Source organism: Patagioenas fasciata, chromosome Z (genome assembly GCF_037038585.1).
Source record: "Patagioenas fasciata isolate bPatFas1 chromosome Z, bPatFas1.hap1, whole genome shotgun sequence".
NCBI classification, from domain to species: domain Eukaryota; kingdom Metazoa; phylum Chordata; class Aves; order Columbiformes; family Columbidae; genus Patagioenas; species Patagioenas fasciata.
The window spans coordinates 70,140,248-70,165,133 of record NC_092560.1 but is presented as its reverse complement, the minus strand read 5'-3'; the positions used below and the strand labels follow the sequence as shown (position 1 = coordinate 70,165,133).

The 24,886-nt window shown below is 45.2% G+C and overlaps 1 protein-coding gene across 3 annotated transcripts; it reads right to left on the bottom strand.

The window, feature by feature from the left end:
* Window positions 1–3,199: 3,199 nt before the first annotated feature.
* On the bottom strand, window positions 3,200–24,689 carry GCNT4 (glucosaminyl (N-acetyl) transferase 4). 3 transcript variants are annotated; one of them, XM_071802371.1, is made up of 4 exons: window positions 24,476–24,689; window positions 19,860–20,066; window positions 14,277–14,631; window positions 3,200–6,155 (listed from the first exon to the last, which is right to left on the bottom strand). In XM_071802371.1, exon 4 carries the CDS (start codon window positions 6,152–6,154, stop codon window positions 4,781–4,783), a length of 1,374 nt encoding a protein of 457 aa, XP_071658472.1. In that variant the 5' UTR covers window position 6,155; window positions 14,277–14,631; window positions 19,860–20,066; window positions 24,476–24,689; the 3' UTR covers window positions 3,200–4,780. The 3 variants fall into 3 exon arrangements, with proteins under 3 accessions (XP_071658472.1, XP_065716951.1, XP_065716950.1); XM_065860879.2 differs by lacking the exon at window positions 14,277–14,631 and having other exon boundaries at window positions 24,476–24,687; XM_065860878.2 differs by lacking the exons at window positions 14,277–14,631; window positions 24,476–24,689 and adding an exon at window positions 24,258–24,462.
* Between the last annotated feature and the right edge of the window lie 197 nt (window positions 24,690–24,886).

The following is a 24,886-nucleotide window of genomic DNA, read 5'->3' as shown; positions in this document are numbered from 1 at the left end:
TATGATGGGAAACATGCCACCTGCAGCATCTCTGTATACTCTCTAATTGTCTCATCGCCCTGGGTAAAGCTTAGGCTTGCCATCCTTTCTGTCTCAGAGAAGAAACTCAGGCAGAGAAAAGAAGCCCAGTAAGAGAAGAGCTGTTGCTTTAATTAAATCAGAATGTAGTCTGTAACTGTAGCCCACGGAAGAGTCTTTTAAATAAACTCATATGTATTCTAGCAAACACTTGAGATGCAAGGTCGAAGTCAGTCATTAGTTTCTCCAATTACCACATTTTTATATTGCTTTCAACAGATAACACAGAAAGCATCACTAAAAACCATTGATCTGCCTGGAGAAAAAAAAGCAGAGACTGCTTCTTCTGCCCTCTCCAATGCAACTAGCACAGCCTTCTGAGTCTTTTTATAACTCAATAGTCAATCTGCAGTAAATTATTGAGAGCACCATTTTTTTTCCACAAGAGAAATTGATACAGGCTCCAGGAATTTTTTCCTAAATGACCTTTGTTTTCAAAATGTATTAACTCAAGCCTTGCTTACCTCAATTGGAGATGGCAGCAGCAACCATGCTATTTGTTGGTATTTCCACCTAAGCAAAACACTGCTAAGAAGCACACATGGCAGCTCTGAAGCAAGCAATAGTATTGTCTTTGTCTTCTTTTACAATATACTGTCTGGCTCCTTCCTGTCTCACCTGAGAAAATGCCTCATCCAAAGTTTCATGGCTTTTGCTTTCTCCCTTTCCTAAGAAGGGTTGGTACTATAAGGGATAGCATTCTTTAACCATAGAAAAATCAAAGAGCCCAGTAGTTTTGAAAAAACAGGACCAGGACAGAGTTTTCAATTATCAGGCTGAAATACCAAAGAGCACTGGAGTACTTTCAATACAGTCTTACTGCATATTACTAACAGATCACATTGTTCTGAAGAATCATTTCTACGTGGGTGGAAGCTATCATCACTAAGAATGACACAAGTTCTGTAAAAACAATAAATAGAAACAGATATTATACCTGAAATAAAAATCAAGGTCATACTGTAAACACACTTGTGTGCTACATATACTCTACATTTGCTGCCCAAGCACTATTTTTCTTACGTTTATACATTCTGCTTCAAATGCCACAGTAATGACATGGCAGCCACAGAAATGGTCAACAGGCTAAGTACAATACCATTACAGGTTAGGGGTCTAATTTCTAGTCTTTCCCACCCTTATATTCCAACATCAAACAAAATACATAGTCGGGCATTTATATTTATAATCCTCCTGACTCCACATCCAGCCTAATAAATCCATTAGCAAGATAAGCTGAACAAATATCTCTGCATCTCTTTCATTAAAGTTCATAATTTCCTTTTCTTCCTCACTTTTTTTGGGTTTTTTTTTAATGTTAGAACACATTCAGCAATTTTGCTGTTTTCAGACACTAAGAAAACAGCAGGCTGGACCTGCACAGCCAGGAGCAGCACTAGCACCCTGCCCACGCATCCTTCCTGCACAGCAAAATCAGGTTACCTGATAGTCCAGCCGCTCCACACAGCCAGCACAGGGCAGGGTGGATGGAAGAAACCCAGCACTGGTTTGCTTCAGCAGCACACAGACAGAGACAACCATCCAATATGTGCAATTGTACGTGCATTTCGAATTTGTGGAATAATTTACAAGAGGAATCATTTTTCAGAAGTGAGGAAGGGGAGGAGGAAAGGGACATCTGAGCTTTACTAAGGCAAAACAAAAATAAAAATCCCTGTGAGAGCGGAATGACAGATAACTGCCTGTAATCTAAGTTCCAGCCCATAAAAACTTCATATTTGCTTTGCCATAAGCTAGGTTCAGCCTGTTTTCTCAGAAATAAAGATGTTTGTAGATCATGCCTCAAGTTCCATTTTCAGCAAAGACAGATTTACCCGTGTAAAGAACAAAGATTCTGAAGTCAAAGGTAAATTATAAACTTGTTCCTCACTCCTGCATTCTAATCACTTAAGTATGATACAAGCATCAGTATGGCATCTATATTGCTGAATGCGAAGTCAAAAAACAGCAAGAAGATTATTGAAAAGTTTAGGAACTTATATTTTGGCAGTACTTTTTCCTGGAGACATTGGAAAACCTTGCCCCACGAGGCTGCAGAATCTTTCTTGGAGATCTGCAAAACTCCTTGTGACAAAGCTCAAGAAACCCAGCCCAAATTTAGTGTTGATCCTGTCACGAGCAGGCAGCTGGGCTAGATGATCTTCCAGTCTGAGTGAGCCTATGATTTTTGTGAACAGCCCTTGTAGAAGCTTGAATAGCCTTTAAATTTACCTACAAAAACACAGGAATATCTCTAATAAATTAGAAAATCTGCACTTCATAATGTTGCAGCTGTGCTCGTACAACTTGTACTTCCCCAGCCACCAAATGTACCTGTCTGATGGGTGATGCTGCCTCACACTGCACCATCTCTGCACCCACTTCTTCCCTACCTAGGATGTACAAGCTGCCTTATTTCAGACTAGTTAAATTACAGGTATCATTCAATCCAATGCAACTAAAGTAGCAAAAAGTTGCATGTTGATTAAAATTATTTACTTCAGTTAAGTTTAATGTGCTGGTGGATTTTGGTTATAAATTTATGGTAGAGCAAACCACTGAAATTGAACACAAACGGAGATGTATGCTTATGCATACATAAAGCCAGTTTAACTAAATAAAACAAATAAAGTATATCATTAAACATCAGTTATCTATACAGAAGGCTGAGGCTTGGCCCTCTAGGATCCTAACATGCTTTTGTTTTAAACCTTTTTACATGTGGGAACTTTATAGTTTATATACAAGCACTGATGGATGAATCTGTGAATACTGTCAGTATTTCATAATCTACAAAGTGTCTAGAAATCACATCAAGTCAGGACATCTCCCAGCAGACATGGCAAGTCACTGAAGAAAGCAGCACACACTTTAAAAATAATCCCCATTTATTTCAGAAACAGTACACCAAAGAAATACTTGACCTGTGTGTTCACAGAATTCATAAATAGTTTGATAAGCAATTAGTACTGCACAACCAGCCCATAACAGATGTCACCCATAGGTTTCTAAGTGCTTAGCAAAATACTAGAACATTGTTGTTCCCATTTTACAGCTGGAAGAGCTGAAACAGAACAGATAACTTATCTGAGGTCTCATAGGAAATCAGTGTCACGAAAAGGCCCACAACTCATTCTCAAACCCAATCTTAAACCACAGATGACTTGACCATGACTACAGTTAAAAAGAAAAACTGAGACAAAAAAATTACTTGGCTCTTTCAACTCGCATAAGAATTGAAGATTTCTTGTGGGTACGGGATATAGTCATTATTGCAGCAATTTCTGGATCAATAAGACCAGATATCCTGAAGTCACCCATGGGAAGAGGTCTCTTAATAAAAGCCAGATGGGTAGAAATGGGACAGTGGCATGGAGCAAGCCAGAACCCTGGGTCCGCCAGCACCACCGCAACCAAACCTGTGCCAGAGCAACGCTCCAGAGAAACCTCCAAAATGCCAGTGGGCATTTTCCCGTTGAGAGAGTTTCTGCAGAGACCCTCACAATAACAAACACTCCCCTGATGCTGTAGCATGGGGAGCCCAGCTGCGAGGAGGTTCCCGGACCACTTGGCCAGCAGGAGCAGCAGAGGCTGTTGGGGTACAGTTGCTTCACAGCTGAACCAGGGCTCGCTCAGGCACCTGTCAGCCTGAGATCATGACAATGTGAGGCCTGCGCAGACAGACACTTCTACACAGGGTCTTCATTTCTGCAATATGGCTATGCTGAGGATTACCGCTCGACTTTGCACGTTTCGCAATTCCATGTAGCACCACATTGCTGAACGCTAAATAGAAACAGCATTTGTTATCCACTGTGTAGAAATACTGTCTCAAGAGGACTAGGATTTTACAGGAGGATATTTCTACTGGCAGAGAGAGAAAATAAGATGGACCTCTTTTGGCATGGGTATCTACTCTAAGGGGCTGCAGAAACTGCCCTCGGGACATGCTTATGTACTGCCTTTGAAGAATAACAGTACACGATTCTGTTTCAATCAACCACAACCGACTTCATATGCACAGCACAACGCCTAAGCACACATTTCACAGAAAGAAAAGCAACACACAGAAGAGCTGGGAGTAGAGAACAATGCTACGTGCAATGCAGTATCTAAGGATCTTCCTTCCCTCGTATGATCCAGTTATCTTCGCATTGCAAAGATCTTTGTTGGCTCCCACAGACAGGGAGTTTGGGACTTCAAGTGAGGCCATGCGGCTCATTTGGTGTCATGTTGATCTCTTGGTTTTGTCTGTGAGGTGGGCACTTCCAGTTTTCCTGAGGTAGCAGATACAGAGGTCTTTGTTTCACACCTTTAAGAAAAACAAAGGTGCAGGAAAAGGGGACAGGCAGACAGATGTGTTAAGAGTTTCTTAGGAAAGAGGCAAAGACACTTGATGCAAAACATGTTTCTGAAATACTCCGTTGGGACAGACATCACCAGAGCACTCCAAAAGCAAATCTCATCCCCTCAGAATCACCTCAAAGAACAATTACAGGATTATGTGGTAAGTTATGTAACAGTTAATCAGAGAGGCATGACTTTTCATAAATAAATGGCCGGGCACTCGTTCTCCAGGGCCCTGAACTTTATGCAGAATGGATGTTTCACTTGCTCACATCCTGTAGCAGGTCAAGGCAGAGGAACTGTAGGCGCTGTGCTATAACAGAACATCGTACTGACAACAAGGAAGACAAGACAGTTATAGCGATAGCGAGGCATTCATAGAATTTTTGTTCAGAAAATATTTATCAGATGACAAATATACCCACTCTTTCTGTTGTTCTGCCAGTGTTTCTGCCAAACATTTTACCAAGACAGGGTCTACTTTAGAGTCAAACTTATTGGCGAACCAATGCCCATAATTCAGAAGCCATCTTAATTCTGCAGCCCCATAGATGCAGACACTGCGAAGGTGGGTACCAGTGCACGGAGGATACAAATCATCTTCAAGGTAATTCCATTTCACCAGACGAGTTTTGCTTTGTAGGTCTGTTATGTCCTGGGCCGACCTTGGAACTTCCCCAGGGACACCAGGAACACGTACAAGAGTGGCCCAGAAATGTTCATCTGGAGAGTAAGTATCCTTTGACCACTCAAAAAAATCTTTTGCAAGAGAGCTTTCAAGGGTATATTGAATAAATGCTCGACTCAAAACAAAATAGGCGCTGCCTACGAATACTTCAATATTATGAGGTGGTGGATTCTTGGAAATGTTGGTTTTTACAGGCATTTGCATGTATTCATAAGGCACTTTCATAAGTTCATAGTGATAAGTAAATCGTTCTCTTTTGCTACTGCTTGGCTTTACAGTTTCCAGCATGTTTCCTCCATTGAGTTTCTTCAGTTCAGCAACCAACTGGAAATTTGATCTCAAAGGGAAATCTTGGCCACACAAATTAATAACATACTTCCAGGGAACTGAAGACTCCATCAAATCAGACAAACAATTGAAATCTGCTTGCAGCCTTGAAATATGTGCATAGTCCACTGTCTCCAGCTTTGATGCAATGAAAATATTGGGGAAACATCTAGCAAGATTGTTCATAGCAGATTTGAAACTTTTTGCTGCTTTTTGGTCATAATGAATGCAGTAAATATTTTGATGACTGTATAGTGAATGTATGAGCCTTTCTACCATTACTGCATCTTTGTGAACAACCAAAGAATAGGCGATTGGAAAATCTTCTTCCTCTGGAGAAACAGGTTTTAGGTGGTATTTCCTAAGTGAACGATACATGTGACAATCACTTGTTATTGCTACGACATCTTCATCAGCTAAATCAATTATCTCTTTTCTTCTTATCTCTAAACTCTTGCCAATTTCAAGGGGATCTTGCTTGTATATTGATGAACAATTAATTTCATACTGGAGGTCATTTCGAAGATACGAATACCTGTTCCTAACGTAAGAAGAAGTGCTCAAAAAGTGCTCAACCAAATAAATGCCCTTAGAGGGGAAAAAGTGTCTTTCGGCATGGAAGAGTTTCAGCAGTGCAATCAGCCACCCTGTAACACACAGGATCAGGATCTTCCTTCGTGCAGGACATTTGTTGGGACACTTGCGCCTCTTCATTCTGTAAGAAAACAGAGACATGATGGTATTTTCAATCAGGATCAAAGCATCGGAGACAATTTCCGGCTTCTAAGAAAGATGTGCATACCAGCCCACCCACAGCACAAACCCCATTTTAGCAGAACTGGACACTGTAAATCTATGGTATCGTCTTATGATGTTAATTCAAAGACAGATTTTCCCACAATAATAAGCAAGGACTTCATTCCTTCAGAATCTTTGATGTTATGATTCATTCCCCTGAACTAGCTGACTGAGGGCAATAAAATAACTCCAGTTTCAGGTTATTTCCAGCTAAATAAGAGTGTTAGAACAATACTTCCACTGTTTCTTTTCCAAATATTTTTTTAATTTCTTATGAGTCACAAACTGAAGTACAGTGACACCTGCACTGGCAGAAACATGACTGTCCTCTAAGTGAGTAAGAAGGATTGTTTATTTTCCTGAGTAACTCCAAGGGATTCAATGGGAGCAGCAAAGGAATGTTTTGCAAGTCTTCGAAGAACATGCATTTAATGGCAGATATTAGTATTTTTAGAAAATAATGGATTAAACTGAAAGGTTTAGAGTTCAGTCACAGCATCCTCTTTGTCTCTAATACTGGGACTGGTCCATGAAGATGTCCAGGTGGAAATTAATTCCCTTATCATCCTCTCCCAATAGAGTCTGACAAGCCCAAAGTCCCCCCTGTGTCCAGATTTCTTCTGGAAAATACTGCTAACCTGCCCTGAAGAAAGAGGTGGATGAAGACAGCACTTTCACCGGAACGAGTATAATGTAACCTTTTGAAGGCAGGAGGGGTAGCAGTGAGCAATAGTGCATCGATCCTGTTCTCTGCTGCCTGACAAAACCTCAGTTGTGACTGCAAAAACACAGACGTGGCCCCTTTTTATGCAGCACAGTATTTAATAACATTCCTCTGTAGCAACTTAACGACTGAGATATTACCATCATAAAAGCTAAATACAGTGATCTTTCCGTATAATTTCACTTCACCAGCTGAGTGCAAGCAGCATTGTTGCTACCCCTGAATTAAAATGAGACAAGTCTACATCCAGGTGCAGCATTAAACTTATCTCTACTTAGCTTAAACTAAGCTCTACTTTGTCTCTAAACTGAACAGCCTCCAATATTTTCTTCTGAGAATCACAGAATGTCAGGGATCGGAAGGGACCTCAGAAGATCATCCACTCCAATCCCCCCGCTGGAGCAGGAACACCCAGATGAGGTTACACAGGAAGGTGTTCAGGTGGGTTTGAATGTCTCCAGAGAAGGAGACTCCAAAACCCCATGGGCAGCCTGTTCCAGTGTCTGTCACCCTCACCGAGAAGAAGTTTCTTCCCAAATTTAAGTGGAACCTCCTGTGTTCCAGTTTGAACCCATTACCCCTTGTCTTACCATTGCTTGTCACTGAGAAGAGCCTGGCTCCATCCTCGTGATACTCACCCTTTACATATTTATAAACGTTAATGAGAAGAGCTGTTCCAAAACGCTTCTGAGGGAGGGAAATGCCTGCCCACTTTGTCAGCTTATGTTCAGACTCATTATTGGGTTTGAAACTTTGGAAGCGCACAATCAGCAGAAGCATCCCTGTAATCTGCTGTAAATGTTATGCCAGGCCGTTATAAGGCCAGAGAAACTTTGATTCAGAACATAACAAATGCAATAACACCATCATTTGCAAATAAAAAAGATTACTTGATACAATGGTACATAGTAACAGCAACAAGAGGTTCCCTGGGCAGCAGACAGCTTGTCTGTGTCTCCCCCCATCATTCATGCCCTGCATGCCTCAACAGGCGATGATGCCAAGGCAAAACAGTCCCCAGACAGTCCCTGCATTAGAGCTGGGTAGACGGGTGGCTCAACACAACCCTTCTGCTTCAGTTCCCACAACGAGGGTAAGGCAAACACCTGTAACACTGTGCCTTATTCTCCCCAACTGCACTGACCTCAGCAGGAGCTCTGCTTCCACACGCAATATCAAAATGAGTCCTCCAAACCAAATGCTGGGGCTTCCCTCCCCCTCTTTCCCAGTTTCCAGCTGAAGTTACTGGCTGGAACAAAATGGTGGGACCACCACAAATGGCTCAGATGCCTGCAGATCCCACAGATGCATGTAAAATCAAGTACTGAAGTTGTGCATGCAACACTTTTTGCAAAAATAACTTGGGCATCTTTGGCATTGCCACCAATGTCAGGTCTTGCAAGTGTAGTTTCAGTCAAAATGCAGCCAGTCAAGGCAGAGCTGCTTCATTAGTCTGTTCTCTCTGACCTTTCACCTCCCTGTGTCTCTTTCTGCTTGATATTACTCTTCCAGAGGTAACAGAAAGGAGAAGGAAATGCCACCTCCTCATTTCACCTGGGGGTACCAGGTACAGACCTAAGAAATGAAGGGAATGAGCCAACATGTACCTATTTTGTAGAAGCCAGAACTCAGCAGCTCTCTGCAGGTTTTACAAACAGCCTCCAGGTATGCTAACAAACAAAAAGATCTATCTGCCCAGTGCACCATTATCAGAAAGCAAAAAATCCCACCTTCCCCCTTAGCCAGCAGGTGCTTTCCTTCACTTCTCAAACTAATCCCAGCTCAGTGTCTAATTCAGGTCTCTGCTTAACCTGTTTCCTTCCTGTACCTATGTTCCTGAGAAAAGCTGCTCTCAAAAGCCACTCCTAATCAAAGCCATGTTTCCAGCCATGTGATGGAAGTCCTGCAGAGGGGAACGCAGCCAACTTGCTCCCGTTTGATCTCTGGAGGGAGCAGACCTGTGTGGCACGATCTCCGTGTGCAGCCCACGCTGTGCCCTGGGCCAGTGGTCTCCCTGGGTGCCAAGGACAACCCGTACCACCCCTGGCTGAAGAGCAATCACCTCATTCAGGGAGTGGATCTTTCCTTCCTCTTGAGCTCCTTCAAAATGTCGAAAGAGAACCAGTGAAAATATAAGGGAAGGGGAAACAAACCCCACGTCTCCTCCACTGCTCAGAGAACCATCTACCTATGGTAGCCCAGGCCAGATTCCACCCAGCATCAAACATTCCGTTTCCAGGCAAACAAACAAAAGCACCATTGTGCCATGCTTCCCTGCCTGAAATTACCTACCTAGACCACTGCAGCCCAGTGAGGTCCACAGCTACACCACACGTGCACAAAATCATCTGGACAGCACTGAGGACTACCTCTCTGCACTTGATGAGCAAAGGATCCACTCTCAGCTCCCTGAATATTCCTACGGTTTTCAGTATTGCCAGCCCCAAGGTACTATCGTGACATATAAAGTGGTCATAGAAATCCAAAAGACTCTGGTAACATGGTTCAAAGTCCCAGTGGAGGAAGAAATTAAGGAGCTCTGGTGAGAAATCTCGGGTCTTACATTGAATCCCTTGTTTATGGAGGATGTTCCACTGATCCTGACCAGCATTTGGTCAGATGAAAGCATCAGGATGCAGCAATGACATCCATAGCCCTGTGTGTATGTTTTTTGTTTTCTGGGTTTTTTTTACTACTACATATCACTTTGCGACAGTGGTCCAGACAGAATCAGGCCATGTGTGACCCCAGCCAGTCTTAAACACTCCAGCATCTCTCCAGCAGTGCAGTTCACTATTACAAATATCCCACCGTCTCTCCTGCTCCATCCTTCTCACATTAAATTCATACTCTCTTCTTGTTACCTCCAAGGCACTCCATGGTCAGGGTCAGTATATCAATACAAGTGCAACAGCTTTGCTTTTTAGGAACAAATCATGTGCCTCTAACCAGGACAAAGTTAGTTCCTTCAAAAGATCGGGATTTCTTGAGGAACAGCGTGAGATCAGAGAATGAAATCCCTCAGGACAGAAGGGCCATCACAAACCTCATCAGGTTTTGATTCAAGTGCAAAACTCCTATTTCCCATCACATGCAGCACTCACAGCCCCACTCAAATATAGCAGTGCACTGCACATGCAGGCCTCTCTGGAGGTGGGAACAAACGATACATGGCAGATAGGAACTGACACCCAGAGCGACCTGAAGCACCTACCTAGGGCAGCACTAACCAGACACCACCTCCAATTATCTTGCTCACGAGTGTTTTCTTCTCGTGTGTTACCATACTATCAGCGGACAAACATTCCCTCTTTTTGTGCAGAATTTTATACTAGAAACGAGCACAGCATTGCCATCTTGCCTTGTTTTGTAAAATGTTTATACCTTCTCTTCTGTGTGTGAGAAGACTCCTGAGGAAATTAATCAAGACTGATTGTATCTTGTGATCAACACATATCGGATAGCTGGTCCATAAACACACATCGACAGTGCCTGATCTGGTCAGGGCACTTACTGCCTGGGATGCAAAGGACAGAATGATTCGGAGCAGCTAAATGGGTGGTTTTATTTATCCTTTGTTTGTTTGTTTGTTTATTTATTTATCCTTTGCAACAGGTGTTCAAAGAAAACAGATGCAGCAAATACAAGGGAAACACATATGTAATGTGTAACAAAACACGTATTCTCACACAACACATAATTATACCTTAAAGACCGTGTGCTCAGCAGGATTTAAGAAGGAAACAGGCAATCAGCCGGCTATTGAGAGTGTCCAGAGTTACCTTCACCAATGCATAAACATGGACTGAAAGCTAAATTCCCTGTGCAGCTACCAGCTGTCAAGTCTTCTGACTGGAAATATTTACCCATAAAAACATTTATTGTGATCATTGCTCTGTTCTCTAAATCTGTTTTTATCCACTGCTGGACCAGAAGAGGGTTTGCTAGATAGTTCCATGACAGCAATATTTGTATCCTACTCAGAGGACATCTAGGTTTTCCACTGGTGTATTTCACTGCCTTTTTTTTTTCTATTTACCTCCCTGCAAGAAGCTGTTTTGGGCAGCCTTACACCTTTCAAACACTTAAAATCGTTTGCTTCCTGCATCTGCCCAAGCTGTGCAATGACACAAAAGAAGGAGCAAGGGTGGTGGTGAGAGAGTTTCACACCCTGTTGAAAAAGTTCAGCTGCAGATCAAATCCCTCCACTTGCTGGATGCCGCATTTGCCTTAGCAGAATGAACTCTCCTGAGGGAACTGAGCAAAGGCTGAGCCATACCACTCTCAAAATTGAAACTCTCAATCCTGACCTTCAAGGCGCTCTCCAGGCAAGCTCAACTGCCTGCGTGTGCCTAAGGTAATGATGCTGGGCTTGCAGGAGGACCAGAGAACACCTGGCACTCTTCAAGCAGACAGTGGAGCTCCACTCCTTCCTGTATGCTTCAATCTAGCATGCATATCTCATCTCCTGTGGGTCACACAGCACTCATAAAAATCATTAAAACCTGTGAAACTAAAGGATAAGCTTTCTCCCCTGTGTACAGAAAGTGCTGAAACTTATGAACCAAGCTAACACCAGCTAAACGAAGTTCTGAGATGGAAGGCCAATCTGAAGGCAAAAGCATGCTTGAAAACATGCATAAGGACATACACTAGAATTAGACCTTGGTTTCTATTGACTTGGAACAACTGGGGAAGAGAGAGAGAGTGTGGAAATAAGAACAGTGGTCAAGAGAGGTTCTCCTTCCTCTCTACTCTGCCCTGGTGAGACCACACCTGGAATATTGTGTCCAGTTCTGGGCCCCTCAGTTCAAGAAGGACAGGGAACTGCTGGAGAGAGTCTAGCGTAGGGCAACAAAGAGAGTGGAGCATCTCCCTTATGAGGAAAGGCTGAGGGAGCTGGGGCTCTTTAGCTTGGAGGAGACTGAGGGGTGACCTCATTAATATTTATAAATATATAAAGGCTGAGTATCACGAGGATGGAGCCAGGCTCTTCTCGGTGACAACCAATGGTAGGACAAGGGGGAATGGGTATAAACTGGAACACAGGAGGTTCCACTTAAAATTGAGAAGAAACTTCTTCACAGTGAGGGTGACAGACACTGGAACAGGCTGCCCATGGGGTTTTGGAGTCTCCTTCCCTGGAGACATTCAAAACCCGCCTGGATACATTCCTGTGTGACCTCATCTAGGTGTTCCTGCTCTGGCAGGGGGATTGGACTGGATGATCTTTTGAGCTCCCTTCCAGTCCCTAACATTCTATGATTCTGTGAAATAACACATATTTGTCGACAGACACGCATACATATATTTTCGGTAACACAGTGAAGGTCTGGAGAAGTGAAGTATGGTCTGATCATAGAGAAATATGTGTAAAGACCTGTTGCCTCAGTAGTCACTCACAGTTGCTAGCAGTCAGATGTGCAGAAGTTTACCTTTCTGAGAAAAATTGTTGCTCCTGCTTGTAAACTACTGAATCTTATTCCAGTAATCTGTAAACGTAAATTAACAGACAGTGAAGCTGCAGAGTACCCAAAAGCATGCAAAACCCTACTGTGGGCACATCACAAACTGTAAGCAAAGACTGCAGCATGTCACACGTATAACAGACCGGGCACCCCTCTATCAGAAGGAAGTAACATCCGCAGCATCCCACTCCTTCTTCTGTCCTTCCCATGCCAACCTGGCACAGTCTGGGCTCTGGGACTCTGCTCTTCAGTGCTGAGAGGAGGATGTGCCAGGAGTCAGATTAAGAACACAGCTGCCGGATGGTGACTTTCTCCCGTGCCTGCCTGTCCCCATCCCATCCCTCCAGGAGTCACCTCAAATCCTGCAGACGTGAATGGGGTGAGTTTGCGTGGCCAAGCACTTAAGGAAGGCAGGAGCCTCTGGTCTTCACTAGGTACAGGACTTCTGTCCAGATCCTCCCTGGGTTATACAGCCCTTTCACGAACGCTGTTTCCCAGGGAAATTCTCCTGCTCTCTTTCCGCATCACATTTTCGCTAAACCTCCCAGATTTTACCCTCTCCAGGTTGGCCAAGAACGAACACCCACATGTGTATCAGTCTTATTAACAAACTCATTACCAGTTTGTTACATCAAAGTTTAATCCATGGAAATTCATCTGAAGATCTCGACTGGAGAAATCTGCGTTTCCTTTGTCACTACCACCATAATGCAAGACACACACACACACAAATATTAAATCTGGGCAGGGGCTCTCCCTTCACTGCTGCTGCTCACATTCAGAAAAGATGGATGAAGGCAAAGCTTCCAGCCCCCAAGCACCAACTGCAGCTCTTAGCCTCTCAAAGACCGTGCCCTCAGCTGCAAAGATTGCCATGTCAAAAGTTTCTTTATTTATAAAGCCACACATACCACTCAGGATTCAATTATGAAAGAAAAACAGGTGAAGATGTTGGGAAGATGAGGAAATCCTTCTGCCAGGTGCTTGGGCTTGAAGTGTGAGCACAGCACAGTGGCTGTGGAGGGGTCCAGCTAAAAGCTTCCACTCACAAACCACAGGCATTATTACAGCTCTTCTGACTGACAGGCAGGCTCTAACCTGTCTTCTGTGACACTGAAATGTCAAAAGCAATCCCTGAGAGGGTTAAGCAAAGACCAGGTGTGCTGATAACACCAGATGCAACCCTATCAGAAAACTCCAAACACCCCACTCTATAAGTCACACTAACAACCAGGTGCTTTTGCATTTCACTGGCGCTCCTGAAAAACACACGTATTGCCTCAAGGCAATATCTTTCGTTCAAACTCAAAAGAAGCATTTCCTATTTTAAGATTTCTTTTAATTTAAACTGAATTTTTTAAAAAGTTCAAAAAGAAATACAGTTTTGAACAGGAGATGTCAGAGATGGCAAAAATCCAAGCTTTGGCTTGTTTCGCAGTTCAGTCTTTTTGTTTTGTCAAAATTTAGCTGTATTAGAGCAATGTTTGCTTCTTCATTTGCATTTTTCATAAGAAAAAAGAGGTTGCATCATTCTCTTCTGTAAAAATCTGTAGAGGCAATCCTGGCCTGCAAGGCAAAGCTTAAAAGGGAGTCCTGACCTGCCTGCCTAAAAAGCTTTTCTACAGTTTCACCTGAATACTTTGTCAGTTTTGTCACATTCTGATCTAAACACACTAAGGCCACTGCACACTATCACACAGATAGCACAGCAATTGCAAGTGAACCCTGTAACTCTCCTATATTATTTAATTTGTATAATTTATAGTTCTGTAACACGGAACATCCAAGGTGCTGTGGAAACAACAGGAGTGTAAGCTAGATTAAAACTAGCTTTGAATGTGCCTACCTGAAACTTCACTGTGTTGACCAAATCACTGGAAAAAGTGGACCTTTTAAACTGCTGCATCTTCTCAGCACTATGCGATCAAATAAATTGTCACAGTTCAGATGGTGAACCGCATAGCTGGGGTAGCATAGGATACCTCCTACCAGCCCATCTCTTCCCTGGAGGAGAGCACACCACACATAAAGAGTAGTAGAGCAAAGTTGAGCCCACCTCCCTGCAGGCTTATGGCCCTTGAAAGGAAAACAGGAGCTGCTGATGCTGTGAGTTGGAGGAGGAACAGAACAATCATGTATTAAACACCTGAGGCTGTACATCATGAGACGTGGTGGTCCAAATTTCTGCTCTGAAGAGCCTCCTGCAAGCACACAAGTTAGTTTATTAAGAATGACATTTTTACAAGGTGAACACCCATTCCTTCAGAGTAAAAGCAAGTTTAAAATCTCACTCCTATCGAGAAACTAAATAACCATGCCACCATGTATTATTTCATAGAATCACAGACTGGTTTGGGTTGGTAGGGACCTTCAGAGGTCATCTAGTCCAACGCCTCTGCCAAGGGCAGGGACATTTCCATCGGAGTGCTTGAGGCTGTCCCACAACATCTAGGAATATTTTACACCAGAGAGCAGAACTCATTGTGGTTAAATTACTCAGAGTGCTTCTGGATTTGGACTTGAACAAAATGAGCATAAAAACTGTCCTGAATCCTGGTCATTGGTACCACACATGTGAGACCCACCTTGCCCAGTGTTTGTCAAACTAAGGGGTCCCTCTGCAGCTGGTGGAAAGATATAAGGAACTGGAAAGTTCCATCAGTTTGTCCCAGAGCACAGGCTGTGACACAAGCTGAATGAGCCATCCCTAGGGAAGTCAATGCCCCAACAAACAGGAGCCAGGACAAGACCTCGGCTTTTGTGCTAGCACTGCAAGCTCCACCGGCTCTATTTGCAACACACGTTCAGTGTGAAGCACTCCGGGTACCGCAGTTCTGCACCAACCCTGACCCTCTGACAGTAACACTCAAGCAACTCCTCCATCCCAGAGCGGCACCCAGACAAAACCCAGCCTGGAAGCTGCTCTGGTCAGCGCAAGCCTGAGCCAGCCCAGAGAACCAAACTCCTGCTCTGGCTGATCTCCAACATCTCATACCCACCAGGGTCACAGCCACTCCAGACTTCTTTGAGGCCAGCCCTCTACAAAGGGTTAAGTAGCAATTTGAGCAACCCAGAGACAGGTTCCCTCAGCAGCGCAGAGAAACTGGCAGGCTCTGGGCTCTGCTGCCTCTCTGGAGGAGCATTTCCACTGTGCTAAGACTCTAATGACTTACATATGGAGAGCCCTGGTTCCTGAGAGAGCTCAGGGCTTTACTGCTGCTTCTCACACTATTGTTTCTGCTGTTTCCATAAACGGCGTGTACACGAAGCAAGAGCAGCTCCCAGTCCACGCAACTCAGATGCCAAAGTCGTTCTTGTACAGGAGACGTCTGCAGCTCCCTTCACCCCGAGCAGGAAAAAATTACCAACTCTGACCCGCCTCTCACTCTGCGTGGCAAGTTTTAACCTGCAGTTCACACAGTCAACCACCTCTTGCATCCCTATATCAGCAGTACAAATCAGAAATTACGGAAACTGACTGCACCTCTTGCTGCAAAAAAAGACAGCACTGAAAAAGCAACCCCAGCCCCTCCAGAAGCTTTTCTTCTTATTTTGCAGACAACTCTCATATGGCCACTGGAAAAAGACTTCTTGGGAATAAAGCAGTTTCCAACAAACTGTTATTTTAAAGTAACAGGCACGTTATTCAAGGTAATTTTTCTTTAACTCAAAAGTCAAAAACCCATGGATATCTACATTTTAACATCGACTCTTTTCTCCTTCTGCCCACCCAGCAAAGACTCCTGTGGGGCAAAACCAACCATGAAAAACAGTGACAGTTCAGACAAGCTACTTTAGGTAGAGATAATTTGTAATTAAAAAGTACTCAACAAAGAATTTGCCTTAACTGGTCCAAAAAGGGCAAATGCGTCACTGACCTCATTAAAATCTATGGTCTTCTTCCAACCTTTCCTATGCACTGCGGAGGTTTGTTCGTATTCAGATCCCACTGATTTATTAACAACTCGTCAACCACTTTGTTTGAGAGCACAAAGAATTTCGCAACTCCGGAGCTCTTCATTCCCTTTCCTCATGGTGTCTTTTCTATTATATTCTGTTATGTTCTCCACTAAACACAATCACTTCAGTGATTAAAGGCAGAAGCTGCCAGGTGGATCTACAGAGCCCACAAGCTCTTTGGATGCTGCCTGCAGGATGGAGCTGTCATAACCACCTGGGTCCATCACAGAAAGCCAAGAGCCTGGTGGGGCCAAGAAGCACCAGATGCCTCCCTGCAAACAGAGGGAAGAAAATCATCCCTTAAAGGCTGGGTTTTGTCCAGGGAGACTGGAGGAATCTCTGCCCAGAGCAGGCTGGCCCCACAGAGCGGGAAAGGCACTCCAGACAGTGCTGAAAGCAACAGGGTCAGCAGCAGGGCAGGCAGGCAGGGCTGAGGAAGTTTGTAACCTGTCTGCCTGCAACAACCAACGCATCGCACCTTTCCTGAGGAACACAAGGTATGTATCAGCCAACGTCCGCTGGCCCCCCTGCTCTGCTCTCTGCCAGTCCTTCCTAAAGGAACTACTCAGCAGGTAAGCAAAAGTCCAAGCTCAACCACCAAGTACACTGAGCTACAGGAAAACAAAAGCCACGATCTCCCTTAACGTCTAGCCCTATCGAGTTTATGCCACTTCATTTCTACTTTGGCACTACCCATCAAAGGGGTATGTGACTCTCCACAGCTAGCTAGAGAAGCCACAAACGACTTTTGGTGTCATGCCAGGTGGTCAGCTGGTGGGTACCATCTCTGTATCTGTTCTCACATCAGCTTGGGAGTGGTTAACCCAGAGCAGCGAGTCACAAGACATTGGCTGCTACCAGAACAGAGATTCTTGGAAAATTCAGGCTGCGAGTAGACAGGTGGATCTGAAATACACAGAACTCACTGCAAATGCTGTCATGGGACAAACGGCTTTTGCGCTTGCCACAGGGCAAGAGCTAAATTAAAAGGTCGAGTCTGATGCAAGTCTGTGGAAGGAGAGGAAATGGAGGAAGCGGATGCAGGGGAGCAGGAGTGCTCCTACCCCACCAGGTTGTTCTCTCTCCCACGCAGAAGCCCTTCTGCCGATCCACAGCACGAACCGGGCTCCTTGCTTATCACTTAGGTTAAACACATAAAAAGCGAACGGGTGCTGAGAACAGAGGTTGGGAAATGTTGCAAGAGGAGAATGGAGGAGGGATCAAAGAGATCAAGTGCTTTCATATAGGCGGCATTAACAACAAAAATCAACCAGAGCAGCAAAACAGGTGCTTTCTCTGACTTGCTGCTCCCTCATCCCTCAAAGGCACCTGAGGCAAAACCTTTCCTTGGAAACCAGGTCACAGTGTATTTTAGCAACCAACACTATTATCATCTAATAGCAGGAACTACAGGAACAATTCCCTCTCCTCCAGGCAAAAGCACTTTGGAAAAAGTTCTCCCTGATAAAATGTATCTGTTTGCTTAACACACACCTGCTCCCACAGCAATGCAAACTTGGTCGAGTTGTTTGCAGGACCAGCTCTGCAGAAAGACAGTTAGCTCCTTCTGGTTTTCCCCCTGCCCTACACAAATCAACTCACTTAATGGGTGTCTGGGAAGCTAGAGGAGAGAGTATTCCCAGGAAGCTGGGGAAAGAGAAAAGTAATGATGTATCTTGCTAAGTGATTTTTTTTTTTCTGTGTGTGCTAAACTTTTAACTCTACTAGATTATTCAATTCTGCTAGCTGGGAAAGTTAACTTATTAATGTGCTTGTATTTACTGCTACTAGCTGCTTATTTCCATTGCAAAATTGCCTATTGATAGGGATCGCGGAGCTTCTGTAGGAGTTCTTTTTAGTGGCATTAAATCTATATCAGCCAATTCTATCAAGTTTGTCTGGTTCTCCACCCACTCCCCCTGCACTGGAGCCTCAGCCTGTGCACCTGTAACATCACAGCACCCACTACCAGCCTCGTTCCACACAGCTGAACCCCTTGCTTCAGCCTGCCTGATGTAATACTTAGATTTCCTCTAAATGATGGACAACTAAAGAACTAAGTAACTACAATTACTTACATGCTGCCTTATGGACCTCTAATTGTGAGATGTGGAAAAATATGCCCTTACCTTCAGACTTGACTCTAACTAAATGGTAAGCCTGCCCATTTTAAGACCCTGATGACTTAACACAGTGACCCAAGGAACAGCAACAACAAAAATCTGCAGTTTACCACAGCCTGTTTTGTGCTTCTGGAAGAAGACAGACAGCTTCTCACCAGACACGTGGGAAACGGGTTCAGCAAAGGTATGGCAGGTATGGGTATCACAAACAACTTTGTCATGAAGACGTTCATCACATGGGATACACAGACCTGCATTTCCTAACACAACCTGCTGGGCTCACAGTTGTTTTGCTCGCCTGTGCCACTCAGTCCCAGCTCTCCAGATGTGCTTTAGAAAAGGCTGGATGTTCTTTTCCAGCTGCCTCCAGTTCATCGGTGACCCCCATAACTGCAGTAAAATACTGAATACTAATTCCCACATGTCCATGTTCCAGGGATGTGTGGAGGAAAAGAAAGCCCATGTCTCTGCTCCCTAGACAGGAAAAGAGGCACGCAAGGGCCATGCAAGAAGACAGCATCACAAAAGATAAATGAACCTGGCTCCTCTGCATCCCCAACTAATCTGAACCACTTTACAGTAACTTTTGATGGAAGCTGTTCTGGTGGAGGCCTAGAAAGAAAAAAAATCTCTCAGCAAATCACTTGGTACATGCAAAACTCTTCTGTCATGACGGTCAGATGATTCACAGCCCTGTTAAGGAAGTGTTTAGAAAGCTCAGGGATAGTTGGACATGGAAATTCTCAAGCCTGATTGCTTACACATTGCATATTTAAATTATCTGACTTTATGAGATGGGAGTATCCGTGTTTGCCAGGGATTTAATGCACCATGAAGGCAGGAGTCAAGATTAAAAAAAAAAAAAAAAGAAAAATATTTTTAAAACACACAAACCTCGGTAACTGGAGTTTCCTCCTAGTTCGGGGAAATGCAGAGTTTAACAGCTTCACTCTGACTCATATGACAGTTTAAAATAGTACTACTACTACTGTGGAGAGAGGGTTAATCTTTACCCCTCAAACTACCGCACAGCATATAAATCGGGCCCAAAGGACCAGAACTTGCGTACATTGGCAAGAAGTAGCACCATAAAAGAGGGTGGAAGTTTCCTGTTAGATGGGGAGGCAGGAGAAACTGCACTGTGCTGCTGAAAAGCTCCCATTAAAAGTGCAAGATAATTCTCCATTTCCTTCACCTCTCCACTAAGCTGCTCGTGAGGCTCTTGTTTGTGAGCCCCCACTGTAAACCACCCGCTTCGAGTCACTTCCCCCACGTCAAAGTCTTCACCACCAAAGTCTCCGCTTGTGACACCAGCGAGATCATTTCAAGGAGAGCTGCAGACCTACCTCCTGCACTTTGCTTTGGTCTCTTCCCCTTGCGGAGCTCTTTAGGACGCTCTGTCCCAGAAGATCAATAGGGGCACGGCCAGCTCAGTGGTTGAACAACGTCCCCGCGTCTGCTTCATCCTGTCGGTGCCCGCAGCCTTCAGCTTTATCGGTGTTTCAAGCGCGTATGCAGCCGGATGTATCGAAGTAGCAGGGACAACATCATTGCTTGCAAAGATTAAGAAAGAGAAGTGTAAAACATTAGTTGAAAAGCAGTGGGTATGAAGGCTTTGTGTGATAAGCTGTAGAAGCCATTGTCTGTATATACAAGCCTATTTTTTGTTTATTTGCATAGCATTTGTAAGCACCAACATGATGGGGGAAAACCAAAATACTGTAAAAAGAACAGGTCACATCAAAGCAACCTAATTTTCTTCTACGGGAGGGTGACGAGGACTTGCGGAGAGACAGGAAAGCGCTGAGATCTGATGAGTCTCTGTCAAACACTTCACCAAGTTCAAGTCTCGCTCAGCAGTTCACACACCAAGACTTCTGGTCTCAGAGGCCTTGTTACCTCCACAGATAAAGAGCTTTCCTACCGACCGAAGGCCAGAAATTTGGACTACTGGTATGGCCACCACAGTGCTGGAGATACTTTCTGAAACTCTGTTCAGACACAATGATCTGCACTGCAAGTTCACCTACACGTAAGTACCTCATATGGTATACAAGGTCTCTTACAAGGCAAATAATATATTTTTGTGCTATTATACCTAAGCTTTGCATGGGTAATGGTTACAAAGAAATTTGAGCAATTAGACACTGTAATACTTGCATGAGCCAGAAAAAAATACCACAGTATCATCCCTTAAGGAAAGCACAGCAGTGGTACTCCTAAAGCATATTTAGCATTCTCCACCTCCCCATCCACTTTCCAATCAAAGTATTGTGCACACCAGCCTCCTCTTCATCAGCAGCCCTCCAGCTTGTATTGATATATAAACTGCACATCTCTGTACTATGGAGCTTATTATAATATTTATGCTCCATTCTCCAGTGTGGCAGGAGCAGGCTGAATCTCATAAGCTCCGAGAAGTCTGGGTGCAGCAGATCCATGGGAACCTGCAGTCCTGCCTTAGATCGATGGGCCCAGCACAGCAAATTCATACAGAGAGAACAGTTCCTGAATTCCCCGACTAATATTTGGAAATCCCTGTATACATAAGACATGCTGTGGCTTGACAGTAGCTCGGTCAACTTTACCCTTTTTCAGTGTGATGGGGAGGTACAGTGGGCAACAGTACCCAATGTTATTAATTGACCAAAAAAAAAAAAAAAATTAGGAACATAGAAATAGAGATATTATGGGAATTTTCTGTGAGGCGCCCAGCACATGCTGAACTGGAAAAGTTCTGCAAAAGCTGTGCATCTTTTGCATAAGATTGAGGGTGTTGGCCTGTCCCTGTCTGAAAAGCAAGCATGCAGAAAGACAGTTCCATCAAACAACAATGCACCACAGAAACACACACAGGCCAACCACGCTCTGCAACATCAATCCAAAAGGAAAAGGTCTTTGTTTAGCACTAGGGAATCCTGCCCGGGCCAGCAGCCAGCTTCCAGATGCAGCACGCAAGCTACACTCAGTTAGACAACGCAACAGAGCACGAGGATGCGTGGATCTCCGATGGGCTGATGTATACCCTGTCCTCTGCCCAACGATGCATCTTCCTGGGCATGATGCAATTAGAGAACTCCTCTTTCTTCACAGTTGTCCCTCTTATACTTAAAGCAGAGGGACCTGTGCATCACACTTGGTCGTGTTGCAAATCCTGCTGAAGCCTTCTTCATTTTTTTCAATGAGAGGTCTGATGAGACTTGAATTGTTGACAGCGTTACACAAAACTTATCTCCCCTGCTGAATTTAGCACCCTGCAGTTTATGTCACAGAAATGAGCTTTTTGTGACTCATCTGCTGTGTCTCTTAGTTCCCTTAGTGATATTTCTTGGGAGACCTCAAAAGCTGGAGCCACTGTATGACTCCTGACGCTTTTCTGCAGCTGTAACAGCTACGCTAGCGCCATAAGCTCCTGCTAGAGTCCTCTTGAGCATCATCTGTCAGTGACACCAAACTTGCTTCATCAGCAGACATCAAGACAGCCCACGTTCCTCACCCACATCCTGCCTGAAGTCATTCTGCCACATAGGTACACAGTAACCACCAAGAGCAAAGGCAGAGCAGGTCCAGCAGCACCTCCCTGGTGCTCTACTCCTAGCTCTGACCAACAGCCAACACATTTTCAAAATCCCTGCATTACCCTTTCCTGAAACCTGAAAATGCTCTGTTTTCGTTCAGTTCACGGCCATAAGCTTCTGGAAATCATATTGTACCTTGTGGACACCTGCTGATGCCCTCAGCCATACCTGGCCAGGATAAACAGCTGCCAGGCTGACAAGATCCATAATCAACAACCTCTGGACTTAACTGTTTGCTCCCAACCAATGTTTCAACATTTTCTGGCTGTCCCTGAATCCTATACATCAGCACTTACCAATTTCTCTTTATCTAATGGTAGCATGTGGCTTTGACTCTTTGCACTTTTAAAATTTTACTTTTGGTTAATTCTTCCCAGCTCACCTGGGCAACTTATTCAGAAGTTCAGGGATCTAGTCTCAGCCAACAGAGCATTTTTAAGAAGAGTATAGCTTATCATCCATGAAATCTATAGAACCCAGTTCAGAAGCAGCTTTCAGTGTCTGGTGCCCTTTCCTGCATCCCGAGTGTAATCCCAGAACAAGTGTTGTGCCAACACAGGCAACGCAAATCTGAATGTGTCCCTTATCACCATTGCTGCTTTTCAAAAAGCTGTAGGCCTTAAGAACTGCTCACTTATACTAATCATGTGTCAAAATGCACTAGCCAGAGTTGCTAGTAAATTTCAAATGCCTTTACAGCTGGGGAGCATACAGAAAAATACATAAGAACTAGACCAAAACCCGCCAGTATCAGATACATAAGACCCAAAATCACAGATGTACATATATAGCAGCAATTTGCTTTCCTTTCCATGACTATCTCAGAAAAGCTACACGCGTGGAAGAACAGGCACATCACATCCGTAGGGCCCATCCAGCCCAGGATGTTGCATCAGAGTAACCAAGAACAGACACTTGATAAGAGGAGAAAGAGCAGAAGGAAAACAAGTACTTTGCAACGTCTTCTTCACATGTTCTTTCAGATTCTGTTCCCTTGCAGCTCAGCCGTTTACAAAGCCAGGGCTTACAACTTTCTGCTTCTCATGAAATGTCTATTTCTTCCATTCAGTTGCTTCTGAACCCGTGTAAGTTTTCTGACATCCAGTAAACTAGGCAGGGGGGACGGAAGAGGGGGACAAAAAACTCTACAGCTGACCTGAGTCTCGTGTAAAAACCCACTTTCTCTCACTGACTTTCATCTTTTGTCTTCCGGAATCACTCAACCATTGTAGCTCTTGGTCTGAGAGACAGCAAGCAGCTCTTTCCTGTTCACTGCCTCCGCTCCAGCGGCAAGTTTATCTACCATATCTACCCTTTAGCTGCATCTCTCCCGGGCTATGAAATGCAAAAAGATTACTATTAAGGAAGTTTCTTTATTATAAAAGATATTAGCAGTATTAAGCAAATTCGCTAACTCAAAATGAAACAGGCTGATTTATGGACTAGATATTTGCAGCAAGCCAGAAAATATTCAGTGAGGCAGATCTTCAGGTGGGACACAGTAGATGAATCAACATCAAGCGATGTTCCTCTTAAAGTCTCCTTCCACAAGCCTCACTCCAACATTCATGTCTGTTCACCCCATAATGAGACGGAAGCCTCTCCTCATGGAAAAGAAACACCCATGTACTTCTGACAGACCCTTGCTGTTCTGTTACTTTTTATTTCTTTGTAAAGAAAAATAAAAAGAAAAATCTTTGCACAGTAAAGAAATGAAAAAGTGCACTTGGCATATTAAACTCAGCTACGGACTAACGTGTACGTTTTTAGCAATTTACCGAAAGACGAGAAGAAGAACCACGACACTTCAGCCAACACAACAAACCCGGTTTCTGTTACCAAGCCACACGTTAAGTTGGTGTAACTGTTGCTCCTCAGAGCCGCTGATGCGGCTGCAGCAGCTGGGCGCACCGAGCGAGAGCCGGGCTGCAGGCAGGTGTGCGCCCCACTCCAAACGCCTGCAGCCTCCTGACCGCTGCCTCCCGCTGTCCCCGGGATCTAAACGGCCCCCCAGCTCACCGTAATTAACTTTTAAGACGCTGGCGCCTTCTTACCGGAGCTCCCCATCAGCACCGACCCTGCTTCTCCTCCGGCCGCCACCAGCGCCGCGCCCTGCCCGGCCCTCCCGCCTCTGCCCCCGCCGAGCCCCGCAGCTGCCGCCCTCACCTCCTGCTTCTCCGCCACGAACTCCGCCACCGAGCCTCCAAGTTTGCGCCTATGGCGGAGCCGCCGGGAGGACGCGGGAGCTGCTGCGGCCCCAGAGCGCCGGTCCGCGCAAAAAGTTCGGGCCACGCTCCGCGGGCCGGGCGGAGCCGAGCCGGACGGGTCCTGTCCCCCCTCCCTCTGTCCCTGTCCCGGGAGGTGCCCGCCGGCAGCGCACTCACCGGAGCGGAGCGCCGCCGTCCCGGGCCGGCAGCTGCGGGCAGGGCGCTGCTCACCGCGGAGCCGCGTGTGTGTATATATGTGTGCACGGACATGTGTGCGACACGGCACCCCATGACGTGGAGGAAAAAGGAGGGGCCGCCGCCCGCCCCGCAACCTGGCGGGCAGGAGGAGGAAGGCGCAGCGGCAGCGGGGTACCCGGGAGCGGCCGCCCCTCCCCAGCAGCCGGCACCCTGGCTCGGGAGGAGCCCGCACCCGCGCACCGTCCCGGCTGCTGCCCCCGAGGAGGCGGCGCGGCCGGGGGGGGAAGCGCAGGTCTGCGCTGCGGTTTTGCAAACGCTGCGGCCGGGAAGGAGCCCGCTCGGGCAGGGGGGATGGGCGACAAGACGGGCCTGGGCACAGTCCCCGTGCCG